General features: G+C 37.1%; 1 protein-coding gene and 1 pseudogene across 3 annotated transcripts; both read right to left on the minus strand.

Moving 5' to 3' along the window:
- Nucleotides 1-482: 482 nt before the first annotated feature.
- LOC149020345 (uncharacterized) lies at nt 483-7,597 on the minus strand. Of its 3 annotated transcripts, none has more exons than XM_089148455.1 (10): nt 7,507-7,597; nt 7,151-7,411; nt 6,790-6,956; nt 4,824-4,922; nt 4,618-4,686; nt 4,407-4,547; nt 4,207-4,296; nt 3,773-3,940; nt 945-1,023; nt 485-812 (listed from the first exon to the last, which is right to left on the minus strand). In XM_089148455.1, exons 1-10 carry the CDS (start codon nt 7,574-7,576, stop codon nt 685-687), a joined length of 1,272 nt encoding a protein of 423 aa, XP_089004581.1. In that variant the 5' UTR covers nt 7,577-7,597; the 3' UTR covers nt 485-684. The 3 variants fall into 3 exon arrangements, 2 of the variants coding, with proteins under 2 accessions (XP_089004580.1, XP_089004581.1); XR_016172187.1 differs by having other exon boundaries at nt 725-812; nt 3,874-3,940; XM_089148454.1 differs by having other exon boundaries at nt 483-812; nt 3,874-3,940; nt 4,207-4,547.
- A 2,804-nt stretch (nt 7,598-10,401) lies between these two features.
- Nucleotides 10,402-11,256, minus strand: LOC149020346 (polygalacturonase-1 non-catalytic subunit beta pseudogene; annotated as a pseudogene).
- Between the last annotated feature and the right edge of the window lie 3,069 nt (nt 11,257-14,325).

Below are 14,325 nucleotides of genomic sequence, written 5' to 3' on the forward strand. Positions count from 1 at the left end.
AAACCGAAAATTTAATCAGAAGATGTTTAGCTCAGTGAAAAAGCCTCTTAACAAAGGCTGTAAGGCAGGAACCATTTAATCAATGTTTGGGGAAGAATAGCAACGTTCATGAAGCAAACTTGAAAAGCTTGTCCGGTTTTTCACAAACTGATGAAAATTGACATGTTCTTCTCAACCGAAATTATGTAAGGGCCAGTCATCCAACGTCATGCAATACCAATGTTTGTGACTCTTAAAAGAGGATCCAGGAACATCCACTCGACCTCTCCGTGCCTGCATTCTTCCGCACTCATACAAGGACTAACAAAGGGGCATTGCCTGTGTCAGGCCTTTCTGAGTGAGGGAGAATGGAGGCTTGGGCAGGTTGGGTGGAGAGGATCTCTACACCAATACTAGGTCTTACATTTATAATGGTTAATCGATGAGCACTGAGGTACTCTTTTTACTTCCATCTAGTACAATTAAGGCCACTTCATATTTAAGCCTAAAAAAAAGGGCTGAAAATGAAGGTCATCACGTTGAAGCTACCCTCACCTAAAGAAGAAAATCATGTTTCTCCTGCATTTTAAATCACAAGGGGCTGCAACAAATATCTGGAATGTTAGGCATAGATTAAAGAACTTGGCAGTAACTTGGCTCTAGGAGTTCTCTTTTGGGTTTATCTAGCACAGTATTTTCTCTAGATCATTTCTCCATAATAAATTCCTGGATTTCTATCCCTGTATGACGGGCCCCACCTTGTAGTCTTAAAATAACTTCATCCCCTATGTTGAGTGAGGTCACAGGAATTGCTGTTCTTTTTGATTCATTTCCTGCAGAAAATGGAGAATTCAGTGTGCAAGGAGTAAGGAATGCTAGTCTGAAAAGAGGGGGGGGGGGGGGGGGGGCAAACAGCAATAGGGATGATGCAGAAAGTTGAAACTAACTTCAGCAGTGACAGTTACCTAGGATTGGACAGACTACTCCAACAGTTTCTGCATTCTGTAGGAGGACACTGTACAGAGTTTCAGAATCCAAATCTTTCTGCAAATGGAAAGTATATATGAGGTACAAAACGAATTTGTAAATAAAAAAGCATCTCAAAACTGATATTTGTAAAAATCAGATGTACAACATCTATTGAGCACATATGCATAAGGATATGCACGGGAAAGCAAAATGGAAATATGCAGCATGATCATGAGCTTATGTTTATGTCAGCAGCATTCTGTATTGTCCATCAATGGATGTACCAAACGGTGTAACACTATCCTTTGATTATTTCACATCAAAAAATTGAAATGGACTGTTTTCTGATTCTCTTCAAGTGCAATTCAGTTAAAATTATTTAAGGCAGATCCTTTCATATGAAAGGCAACTCATGCAGTATAAGAAAAAGGATTTTTTTTTTGGTAAGGAAAAAAAAAAAAAAAGGATTTGAAGCATCATGAAAATACAACTTTTCAGTGGTCTCAACTCTCAAGTCTCAACCATAAAATTGGATAAGTTGGCTGAGCTAAATCAGAAATTTGAGCTGCCAAACAGAATGGCTTTAGTGTATAGGAATTTAAGAGGAAACTCCCTCTAATGTATTAAACGGGAAACTAAAGGACTTGGTAATACAAAGAACTGGAACATCAAGAATCAGAATCACATTAATTCCCAAGAAAGGAAATTCCTGGTAATCCCTATTAAGGCAATCATGTAGAGAAATCCACCACCATGGCAGGAATGAACTTAAGCCAGAAGGAAGTCTGGAGAAATTCTTTCCAGGTGGACTGCAGCTAGCTTGACTGGTTGGCTGGTGTGGCGGACCCACACTGATGCAGATCAGAGGCACTTACATAAATACCTTTGCAGAAAGAGAACAAGAATCAAGCAACAACTTACAGTTTCATTTTAGGCCATTTCATGCTTCAAAACTGAACCAGAGTTGAGGTTCTGTTCACCTGAAGAATCAGGTTGTCACTTTCATTTTGGTTATTTAAATTTAGATGATTGTTTATTTTTTGTTAAGTATGGATAAAGTGCTGTTTGAATATAACTCTTCCTTGTACTTTAAAGACTTTTAAAATCATGTTGTACATTTATCCCAACAAATTAGAATTTTATTCATGTTGCACACCATCTAGCTCCAGTGTCGAGATTTTCTTTCTTTCTTTTTTTTTCCGGGTGTGTTGTGTTGATTTTACTTCTTTCATATTGCAAGTCTACTTTAGTTTCTATTTAAACATGTAAAGCCAAGAGATCCCCATGGTTTTCTCTACTGAATTGGACTCATTTTTTCGTCTTCTAGTTCAGCGAGACTCTGAATATGGTTGTGGGATGCAACTAATCCTTAGTGTGATGCTAAGGTTGGCTTAGCTAGATTCATCTGAGACGCTTTGATGTAATCTGGGGTCCAAACCTGGTTTGGATTGTTATTGCGCTCATCAAACCTTGTTCGTTTTCCTTACAATGTGCCGATAACATGCCAAACTTCATAATATAACAGCCCACTCTTTTCATATCATACTAGTGTCTGCTCAAAGTTCCTATTTCCCTTATTTGACCATTTCATCATAATGATAAAATGAACAAATATTAAAAAAAGAGGCTGATCTAATGGGTGTGGTAAGAATGATTGCTTGAATCCCTGGGAAAGATTAGTGACAACACAGAGAACTATTGGTGAAGACCTGCGAATCAGTGTATAAAGCAACAACTAATTGGTTGAGAATGGAGGAAAGAAAGAGATGAGCCAAACACAACCTAGAGATTAATGGTTGCTGAGCTACAACCTGGAACAGAAAAAGAAGTAACAAAAACAGAAAATGTAGGGGTGTTTACATGTTAAAAACCTGCAGAAAACTTTAGTGGATAATACATATAATAATACAGCAAGTGAGATTCAAAAACAAAGTGAGAAATGCTTAAAGGAAGGCTACAGTAGGAGATATGCTTGCTGCAAAAATTGGAAGAATTCAAAGATGAGAAAACAAATAAAATAGAGGAGATGGCCTGGCTGCACAACAACCTAGTTTAATCTCAACCACCCAAGATCCCAAGGATTCATCACCAGAAGCTGCTATTTCACCAAGAGACCTGTCACTTCATTGAAATAGCCACAAACACTTCACCAAATTTATGGGAGGTTTGCCCCTTTTCTCTTTTATTTATCATAGCATCGAACCAGATGCAAAAATATCAAACCCTAGTGCGTGATCTAGGTTCCATTTCTGATACAACTAGTAGACCTTTATTTCATAGAATTATATGGTAAATAAGATTAGATTAAATAAAGACAACTACTAAACTTCTATAAAATAAAGACAACTACTAAACTTCTATCTTAATATCCCAAGTAGATGACTACAGAATTTGATGCATGATGTTCTTTTCTTCTGATTTTTTTTCCCGGTTTCTTCCTGCCACATCCTGTTTATTCTATGTTTATGCCTTCTTCCAACTATTTGGGTTTGATACCAAAGCTATTTCTTCCGTTCCACCATATTTAGCCATATAAGTAGCTTTTATGTAAATAATTTTTTTGACAAAAAGTTAGAATAATTTATAAGAGAGTACACATAGCAAGAGGAACCCACAGGCATTGAGTTGTGCAATTGCATAAGGAAATAGCTTGACCAACCACCACATAAAATAGCCTTCACCAGGGGTCCCAACCCCAATTTTTGTAGAACATAGATCTCCATCTTGGAATCCTGTCAATGCTTGAAGAACTTAAAAAGCAAAGCGCTCCTAAATTGGGGACATCCATTTTCAAGTAATAAGTGTCTTCGAATAATTAAGGCACCTTTGCCTCCACAAGGATTAGCGGTCTTGTCTCTATCTTGACACGCCCCACAACTGCCGTCCTTTGTAGACCATTTTGATTGACTACAAGGACCTCTTTACCTGTTTGCAACTCTGAAAGGTAGCAAGTTTTCCCTCCAGGAACAGCAACATATGCATGTACTGGGCCCTGTACAATTGCAAAACGGAACTTCTTAACTTGGTCCAATTCCCAACCTCAGCAGTGTAAACTCAGGGTATGGAAAAACATATCATATATTAGAATCCCATAAAACAGACAAATGGCAAAAACTATAAACATATAGGCTTGGTAATCAACAAGAAGTAACTGAAACACCTATGAACCTGGTTAGACAATTAATTTGAACTGATTTATGTCAACTCATTTCCTCAGACCACATCTGGATACTAACTTTTAGTTGCTCCAACACTTACCGCATTGACTCTGAAAGGCCTGCTAGCAATATAATTTGACTCCAAGCATTCTGAGTGAACAAGGAAAAGCCCTCTGGCAAAGGACCCAACCTATGAATGATGGTTTTCTCAGTAAGAAACGTGATATACATATTGGAGGTCAAAAGAAACTGTTCAAGTCCCATGAAAATAGTGGAGAAACTAGGAACATGCAGGACAACCAGAAGTCCTTCACCGGGTCTCATGATGCTACAGAGATCCACGCAGACACGGTCACCCATTCCAGCAATTTGAACTTTGGTTACAGTGGCCTTAGTCAGGCTCAATAGATTCCCCACTTCATTTCTTCTGTCAAAATAGTCCTGATAATATTAAGCACAGTGAGAGGCAGTGCTTGATAAGAAGCAACAGTCTATACCATTACAGAGTTACCTTTAGTTCAATAATAGCACCAACTTCGTCAACTTTGAAAACAATTCCACCAAGACCTTGTTCCAAGGCCTGAAAAGATCAAAGATTAGGAAGTGTATCAAAGGGGGGGGGGTTAAAAAAAAACCTCAAGAAATAGTATATCACAAAATTTAAACATTGGTTGGATATGAAGTGATAAGTCAAATTATAAAATACCCCTGACCAACCTCAAAGAAAATTTGGGCTTCAGAGGGACTCTTTGAGATGGCAAACACTGTTTTTTGACTGCCTTGAAATGCTGCAACAATATTCTCTGCTGGTATTACCTGCAAGCCATAACAGAGTACTTAGAGACACTGGTTATAGGATCTAAGGAAATCAACTAGCTAAACCTCAAAAGCCCATTTATAAATTCTTTTTACTTGAGAGTAGCTAGAAGAAGGGGAATGACAAAGTGAAACAGGAAACAAAAGTATACTTGAATAATACAATAGCAACATAGCCTTATGCCAACCAAATGAGGTCAGCTACATGGATTCTTGCTCTCCAATCAACTTCATCAAAAGTGATCCAAGGTATGGAACTCAAGCTACGTATGTCTTTCCTCATCATTTAGGGTTCTTTCAGGCCTTAGTTCCTTAAATCTGAATAAGATCACTCCTCCAAACTAGATTATAGCAGATCTCCATTGAGCACAGCCATGCCACCTCAAACAACCTTCTCATAGCTTAACATGTACAGCAGCCATTCCCAAAGTCAGATATAATGGTCGACAGATCACAGTTGTAGCCTGAGGTCAAGGCGTCGAAACAGCCTCTCAGCAAAAATTGTTGGGGTAAGACTGCATAGGAAAATTACCTCCTCACAAGGACTTTGCTCGCCGGAAGCCCTTCAAAACCGGGTCTGTCCTCTATTTGTTAATCTATCCTTTATAATTTTTTGACTCATCCACCTTAGCATCCTCATTTCTCGATACATTAAGTTTATCTATATGACACTTCTTAACTGGCCAACATTCTACACCATACATCATAATGCAATCTTAAAAGGAATATGCTGATCATGGAACACTTTAGACTTGCCTTTCCATTTCATCTTATCTTAATTCCATTATACCAAAAATACTCAGTTTGCAGAATTTCCCTCTCATCAACATTCACCACCTCCTTATATGTCCTAGCGTGGCTAAAGTTATGCACCATATACTTTGTCTTTGTTATGCTTATGCTTAATGCCTTTTGATTGTAAAGTTGACCTCAATAACTCCAGCTTGCAATAAATCTCTACTTTTGACTCATCCAACAACACAACATCATCGGTTAAAGGCATATTACCAAGGAATCTCATCTTGTAGCTCTTTGGTCAAGTCATCTATGATAAGTGCAAACAAGTTGATAAAGCCCACTTCTAATTGAGAACTCACTACCTTAAACCCCCCATGATTGTTCACATGATGCATTTCTTTAACCATGTCCACATATAAACTTTGACACCTTATCATATGCTTCACTAAACTCTATATGGACTCTATTATAGGCTTTTTCTATGTCAATAAAGACCATATGCATATCTTTTTGCCATCTCTTAATCTTTCCATGGATCTCCTAAATACAAATAGGATGGCTCTTCCTTGAATAAACCCAAAAATTTGTTCGCCAAAATAGTTGTTTCCTTTCTTAGGTAGGCTTCAATATTTCTCTAACCATGACTAAATCTTATGAATCATTAGTTTTATGCCTCTATAGTCTGCAGGCTGCAGCTCTAAATATCACCTTTTTCTTTGTTTTAAAGTGGGACCAAATGCATATTCTCCATTCATCTAACATTTTCCTTGTGCTCATAACCTTGTTAAACAGCTTGGTTAGCTAGCATAAACCACAGATTCCTAAGCTCTTCCACACTTCATTTGGAACTTCGCCATGATCTGGTGCAATGCCTACTTGATATGTAATATGTTAGGCAATAAGAATTGTTTGCATGGAGTTACCTCAAAAAACAAGGAGAGAATGAAGCAACACAGCAAGCTCTAATGTCACCATCAAAAGCATCCATCTCGGTTCGAAATTCATTTGAACAATTGTAATGGGAAGGAGCAAGCTCCATGAAATCCATTAATCCAAAATATCTCAAAACAGTGTAAATTTGAGATAACCTAGATGGCAATAAAAAATAATAGAGAAGAGAGGAACCGACCTGCCAATCCAGCAGACTAATAACTACATTTTCTGCGAGTCCATCCACTGGCTGAAGCTTTTGTAATTGTTGAGGCGAAGCAATCTCAGAAAAAGTAGCTACTTTCCTGTTTTCACAATCGAAAATCTCTCCGTCTTCAAGGAAGAGAGCGTATATTAATGCAATTGCTGCATAAGCCGCACACGCCATAGTATAAGAATTAAGAAATCCAACATGAGAAAACTCCATTATTTGCAAAAAAAATTAAATAAGTAGAGAAACGGAGTTTCACATTTCCATTCAAGTTGATATTGCAATGATTTGAAGATCTATCTACTTTCCTTTCAAAAAGAAACGCTGAAGTCCCAAGTGCGAAACCTACATGACCAATCGCTCGCGAGCGTTCTATTGGAAGAAGAGAAAACGAACGTGTTCCAGCCCCTCTCAACTGCGGCGGTCATGACTTGCTTGCTTTCGGTCCATATCCACACCTGCTTCGACTTTGACTGTTGGTCGTAATTTCCAGAAGCTGAAGAAGTACGCATTGTGATGTCTCTGATATTGGTGTGCGATCTAATTCCACTGTTACTATTATCGTTGGCATTCATTAAAACTGCCGCAAAATTCCCTCTGTGCTTCTTTCCTACGAAATTTTTATCAACCACACAAGAAGAACAAGAACAGTCATCGTTTGCTTACTTGAGCTTTCTATCCAGAGGAGAGATTATTGAATGAAACCTGGGCTTGCGGTTACCATCGGAGACCGATTGAAACATCCGACCGACCATACAAAGCATGACGAAGCCATTGCAGTCCGAACAGCTTTACCTCGAAGATCTTGAAGATGTTATTTATTATTAATTTTTGTGGTCATTTTGTAGGAACCCTAAAATGGTCATTTCAAACGGTATAATACACTTCACTAAACGCCCTTTTTTTTTCTTTACCTTTTTTTTTTTCAAAAAAAAAAAAGGCGTCCCACTCTAGAAACCCTAAAAATATACATAATTTTTAGAAAAATCCTAAAAGTAAATTAATATGCTGTTTGAACCGAAATTGGAAAAAGTAAGGTAAAAGATCGATGTCGGGGCCTCGCGGGAGGGAGTACCATGCCATTTGCGTCTTGCACATTAATAAATTCGTCGTCAAATTAAAATTTCGGTTAAAATTTTGATCTCAACCATTAAAATTTAATATTCAAGATTCAATTTTGACCGAAGTTTTGTATCTGATGGTCCAAAATCTCAGCTTGACAGTAAATGCCATGACCCAAGTAATTTCAAATGTTTTTTCACCACAAAAAATGATGTGGAATCCACATTGAATAATTATAAAACAAATTATAGAGTGCATTTACAATAGATCTCCTTGATTTTTACGATGAAAAAGCATGGGAGGGCACATACCAGAAGGTGATCTGGACCGTTGGCTGCCTACCGTATGAATGTATTATATACCTTTTGGCACTATATATATATATATATATATATATATATACTCCCAAAGAACCTTTTATGAAACAAAATGACATTGTAACCATTCAAGATAAGTCGGACAATTTAACCTCTCTGGTACTGGCTAAAAATCTTAAGATATGAGTTGTTTACGTGGGGGTCCCCTTAGTGGACTACAAACTAATGTCAGGTCCCCTTAGTGTAATATATTATGTGTGGGTCCTACCATACTAACACCGTTAATCGCCATTAAGTACATTCAAATTTCAAATGTTGAGGGACCAAAATGCCCTCATGTTATTTCGAGTGCAGACAAGTTCACAAAATAACAAAGTAAAGTTGGAGGTAAAGAATGTGTTCAAATAGATGTAACAAGATTTTGGACAAACGAGATTAATTTCGATCAACCGTCGAAGATGAACGACAGTTCATGTAGTGGCATTTAACGAATGAGATTGATTAGGAATCAACGTTTGCAGAATGCTCACGGTTCAAGAAGAGGCCGTCATGATGGCACCTGCTCCCTAAGGCCATGTGGCGTTGGAAGCACGGGTTATAAAAAGTGGATGTGGCTCAATGAACGTACCATTGCGCAGACGAGTGCAATAAATGCAAGTGGGAGACATGAAGACGTTTGGACTACAACCTACAGTTTTAAAAGTTTGTGATCGAGAAAAGAAAAACCAAGCAATCGATTATTCTGTCCCGATCGCTTGGCCTGGGGGCTAGGGGTCATGATAAGGAAAAAATAATAGCAAATCGGGTCCAAGCGCGGTTAGGAGATTCAAAGGTTGAACCAATAAGTAGCGTAAGTGTTAAGGAACCCAACGGTTGTGCTCCTGTTAAATTTGAATACATGATTGTGCCATACATGGAAATTACAACTAATTTAAAAAGAAGAGGGAAAATCCTACAATCGGACGGTTACCAAGAAGGATCATGAATAAATCCAACGAACGAGAATAAGAGGTAAACCTTATATAACTAATGGGTCGCACAAAACCGAGGTATCTGAATCGTTTTCCTCAATTATCGTTATTCAATTAAGCTCTGCAACTAGTGTCAGAGCTCTGTGGTGATCCATTCTTGATTTAACCTTCGGATGTGGCTTTCCGACCGCTAAATCGGCCCACATCTAATTCTTGTTTTGCAGGCCTCCAACGGTTGGACAATTTTTTATCACGCATCAGGGCGACATTCATTTGAGGCTCTTATCTAGTGCCATTTACAAGTCCTTACGGCTTCAAACTACAACTATAGTAGTTTTCAAATTTTAGGAACTTATATGAGTTACCCGAGTATGTTTGTCAACCATAGTCGTTGTCTATCTTTTCATCACCCACTTCATTCGAATAAAAAAAAAAATACTAATATCTCTGGTTGCAGCGACCTTTGGTGCATACCGCGGAACAACTCCAGATCTGGAAGTACAAGTTCTTCAGCGGTGAGCTTTTCAGCTTTTCAGGCTACGGATGACAAGGCAAAACCTTCTCATGCTACCAACGCAACAACCGAAAGTCAGCCTTTATGGCCTTTTTTGTCTCCGCCCTTGTGGCGTGTTTTGTCTCCGCCCTTGTGGCATGTAAGTCTCCGCCCTTGTGGCGTGTATCTTTGGTTTAACTGTTGCTGACTTTGGTACAGCTTTGGTTCTAAGGATTTATTGGACTTGATCCATCCCTTAGTCTGAATGACCCTGTCTATTGCATGTACGACAGTTTGGTCAATTTTTGCTCCTTGGTTTGATCTAAACCTTGTGTTGTCATGCATCTATTGTATTTTCTTTTCTTTGTGTGTCTGTACTTTTCTTAATTTCTAAATGAAGTCTTTCTCTTCTTACCAAAAAAAAAAAAAAAAAGCGTGGTCGTTGTCCATTGTACTGCACACGCAACAGCCACCCTAACGTTATCCCAATTACATTAGGTTAAACTACGTACATGGTTCCGAATGAATGACGTTTTGAAAGTAACAAGAATGAGGGAAGAAGTATTGATGATAGACAAGATATACATTTCCACCCAGAAATGGAAAACAAGAAGACTAGAAAGATGATAAAGATAGGTTATTATTGAGTTTCAAATAGCATAAGAAAGAAACATGTAGTTTCGAATAGCATAAGAAATAAACATGCAACACAAACGAGAAATAAATAAGATAGGTAAATCTTCGAATGATGTTCAACTTAGAGTATCTTTGTCCAAACCACTCCATTTTCGTTTATCCAGTGACAGACTTCAATTAGACCTGGGCCAAATCCCAACAACTCAAAAGCAAGATGGTTTGGATTCCATGTTGAAGTGTCATAGTGGCATGCCATTATCGCTTGATTCACTTTTTCTTGAGCATGTACTTCAACTGTATATATTTTTACTTTTTGTAAAATGTGACAATAATAGACTTGAAATGGGAATGGCTGACTATGACATAAGGCTGGTGATTCAGATAAGTTCCCATGGATGAGTTTCACCACTCCAATTGTGACATTCTCATAAGAGCCTTTGACACTCTCAGTACTCCATGCATGAACCTGGTGTCCCAGTTTCTCGATAACAAATTCAATGAGATCCTCAGCAGAAGTTGCACAGGTGGTTAGCTCGCCTTGAACATGACTCTTCTCACACACTCCTAAGGTGTCTTGAACATACTTATCCATCTTTGATTCATCCACCAAGCCAAAAAGCTTTTTTAATTCCTTAATGTGGGAAGAGGAAAAGGGCATTTTTGAAACTAGAGATCGTGGCAAGAACGACCTATACGACATTGGGTCTCTTAGATCTGGGATAGGCATGAAACCTCCATCTTTCACCATTGACTCCCGAAAATATGGCAATCCACCTTGCCTAGCAACCGATAAAGGTGTTTCATTTGGATCCTTGTAGTACGTTTTGGCAAGAATCCACTCAGCTATTGGTGGCAGGGTTGTGTCATTCATTGTATTCTTCACCAATGCATTTGTGGAACATGCAATGTTAGCCTGTTCGCAGAACTCCTGTAGGTAAGACGCCAACTCATTTTTTTCCATAAGCTTCATAAACATTGCCGTCTGATGAGGGTTTAATGGAGAAGCTTTTGCAGCCAACCATTCTGGAATAGGTGGACGACCGGCACTCTCTTCCCAATATTGTGAGAATGGATTTTCAGCTTGACAACCCTATGATTTAGTTTGGGTGGGGGGTAATGACTCAATTAAAATGATAAAAGAAAACCATGTCAATAACCAAATTGAAATGAATGAGTTATGAGAAAATATTAGTTTACTCACACCAAAGTAATCTATAATCAGAAGTCCAAGCAACAGAATGAGATGCGTCATGGTGGATTTGATATAGAGAAAGTGTTGAATTCAATCAGTGCCTTTGTTAGGAATGAGTTGGGTTTTGATGCATTGAAAGGGTACTAGGTGTTGGAATTTATATATTGGAAAAAGTTATTCTAGGACCAACAAAGAAAAGAGAGGAAATTTCAGTCAATGGATTTGTATTCTGAATTATCCTAATTGAAGTACTACATTTCTTTGGAGAAAAATTGTTTCCCATGTAATATCACTCTCAAACAATCTATGAAATATTAATAAAACATTAAAGAAAATTTCGGATTGGTATGAAATCATGTGCTTCCCTTGGTCAAAGGTCCTATACCGAATTATTATTATTATTTGTTTTTGAAATTGGTAGCTTTATATTTTGGGGTGAGGATCATATCGAACTAGTTTTTACCACACAATTATTACATGGTAATGCCAACCATTGCACAATGGAATACAGTTTGGTCGTCGGTTTTCATTGAAGACCAAAGATGAAACTTACATCCCCTTTTATACCTTTGATCATCTTCTCATGGAATTTAAAGCCTTACTTTTATTGAAAAATGCATTTTGAAGTTCAAACATGACATTTAAGGGAGAATACTTTGCTCTCACTCGGTTTGTTCCAGAAATAAGGGAGGAAACTATTGAAAAAAGATCATAAGTACATTGGACTTGACCTTCATATGATAATCCTTGCAGTTGTAAACTTGAGCTGAATTTGATTTTTCTTTTTATAGGACAGGACACTGGGTGAATGCTCAACTTTAATACACTTAGAGCAACCAAAATGTTGATAAAAATGCACTAAAGAAAATTAGATTCAAAGGAGAGAAAAAAAGAAAAAGAAAACTTATAATTTTCAAATGTTACATCATTTAATTTTTTTTTTTTTTGGTTTGCCAACCTCGATTTTTTTAAATAGGAGATTCGATACCGAATCCTTGCTTAAGCGAACCAAGTTGCTTACCACTTAGACCAACCCAGTTGATCTTAATTCCTCTTTACATTCCTAAAATTTTACTAAAAATTTAAAATTAAATCCTAAATTTTATTTAATTAAGAAGATTATTTTCTTTTCCGTGAAAAGCTTCAGCCTTACGTTTTCAGGACCGAAAGAACTTCCCATGTGGTTGGTTCTAGGGAAAGTTCAAATTGCCACTAATAACTAACCTTAAGACTTTTGGATAGGAATGCATTACTAAAGAAGGATTTGTGAGAAGGAGAAATTTTGCTATTTAATTAATGATAATAAGAAACATAAAAATAATTTCTTTTCTGTAATTCCCCCGCGCCCCCATTATTATATCCCTCAAAACATATCATGTTGTTTTCTTGATTTGGGTACTCCTATCATTTCATGCACATAACTGCTATTCAAAAGGGTTTTGATCAACTGACCTATTATTATTTTTTTATAAAAGGGAAAAAAAAATTTGTGTGCAAATAAACAAGCAATTTGAAGCTCACCGCTTAGTCAAGAAAAGACAACATTATTTCGTTGTAAAATTTCACGTACCGAACTAGTTTTTTGTCACACGGAACTTATTATATTGCATAATACGAAAAATAATGCATTGGTTTACCAAAAAAAGAAAAAAGAAAAATAATGCATTGAGCGAGCAAACTTGAGACTTATATCCCCTTGTATTAATGCTTCTTTATTTATTTTAATATAAGTTTCTTTTCATGGAATTTTAAAGTTTTATTTAATTTCATGGACAAATGCAATAAAGCTCAAATGTAACGGTTAAGGAGGAAAACTTCGCTTCCCTCACACTGAATTTGAATCTCACATGATTAATTCTTCTTTACGTTCCTAATTTATTAAAAGCTGTGATATTTGAATATTCAAAAATAAAATTTTACAATATTATTTAGTTAAAAAAGTTTTTTTTTCCATGAAGAATTTTAGCCATATGTTTTCAAGATGAGAAGAACCTCTCATGGGGTTGGTTGGTTGTAAGAAAAGTTAAAATTGCCATTAGTAACCAACCTTGACTTTTGTATGGTAATGCATCGCCCACTAAGGATTTGTGAGGAGGAAAAATTTTACAAAATGACAAATAAAAAAATATATTCTTATTTTCTCCTTTAATCATATCGTCAAAACATGTAATGCAGTTTTTCTGACATGGCATCATTCCACATTGGTTGTGTTTATTTGCTGGAATAAAGGTGGGGTGGAAAAATTGTTGAAAAAATTATAGATTTCTTACTTTTTCCTTAAATCCCAAAATGGTAGATTGTTTGGGATGGGAAAGTGAGAGAACTTGTCTAGCGATGTGACAGCCCAATTTTCTCACTCCAAGTCATTTTAAAACCCCACATATTTGGTGGGACTTTATGGGAAAGTAAAAAGTAAGACCCACCACTATCACTTTTCCACAAAACCCTTTCCTTTCTTTTTCCCTCACCCCACTACATATGGGGTCCACATGTTTTTTTTCCACCCCATCTTTGCCAACAAACGTAGCCACTGATTCTACTTATCTTGATTGTTCATGTCATTGACATTGAGTCATTTATCTGGCTGAACAATTGAAAACGTCCACTTTATAACAAAGAATATTGGCTGTTTCAAAATTTCTTGAAGGATGTCATTGTCATGGCCAAGGTTTAAAGTATCTCACGATATCATACGATACTAGGCGATACGTATCCATATTTGACCCAACCGATACGATACATCTCGATACGTCTCTCCATTGAATTATACTAAAATGCATTAGTCAGAGCGATACAATACTCGATTCAGAACGATACGTCTCTTAAAATCACCTGATCGATACTTTAAACCTT

This window comes from Hakea prostrata, chromosome 3, assembly GCF_041222555.1.
Source record: "Hakea prostrata isolate BN-2017 chromosome 3, UWA_Hpros_2, whole genome shotgun sequence".
Taxonomy (NCBI): Eukaryota; Viridiplantae; Streptophyta; class Magnoliopsida; order Proteales; family Proteaceae; genus Hakea; species Hakea prostrata.

What these genes read in the sequence shown, in the direction of transcription:
- LOC149020345 (XM_089148454.1), bottom strand. Translation starts at nt 7,576, where the DNA reads ATGGCTTCGTCATGCTTTGTATGGTCGGTCGGATGTTTCAATCGGTCT. An exon ending in GTGCTATTATTGAACTAAAG is followed by an intron (nt 4,548 to 4,617) that starts GTAACTCTGTAA and finishes TAATATTATCAG; the next exon opens with GACTATTTTGACAGAAGAAA. An exon ending in CCTTTCAGAGTTGCAAACAG is followed by an intron (nt 1,024 to 3,873) that starts GTAAAGAGGTCC and finishes TTCCATTTGCAG; the next exon opens with AAAGATTTGGATTCTGAAAC.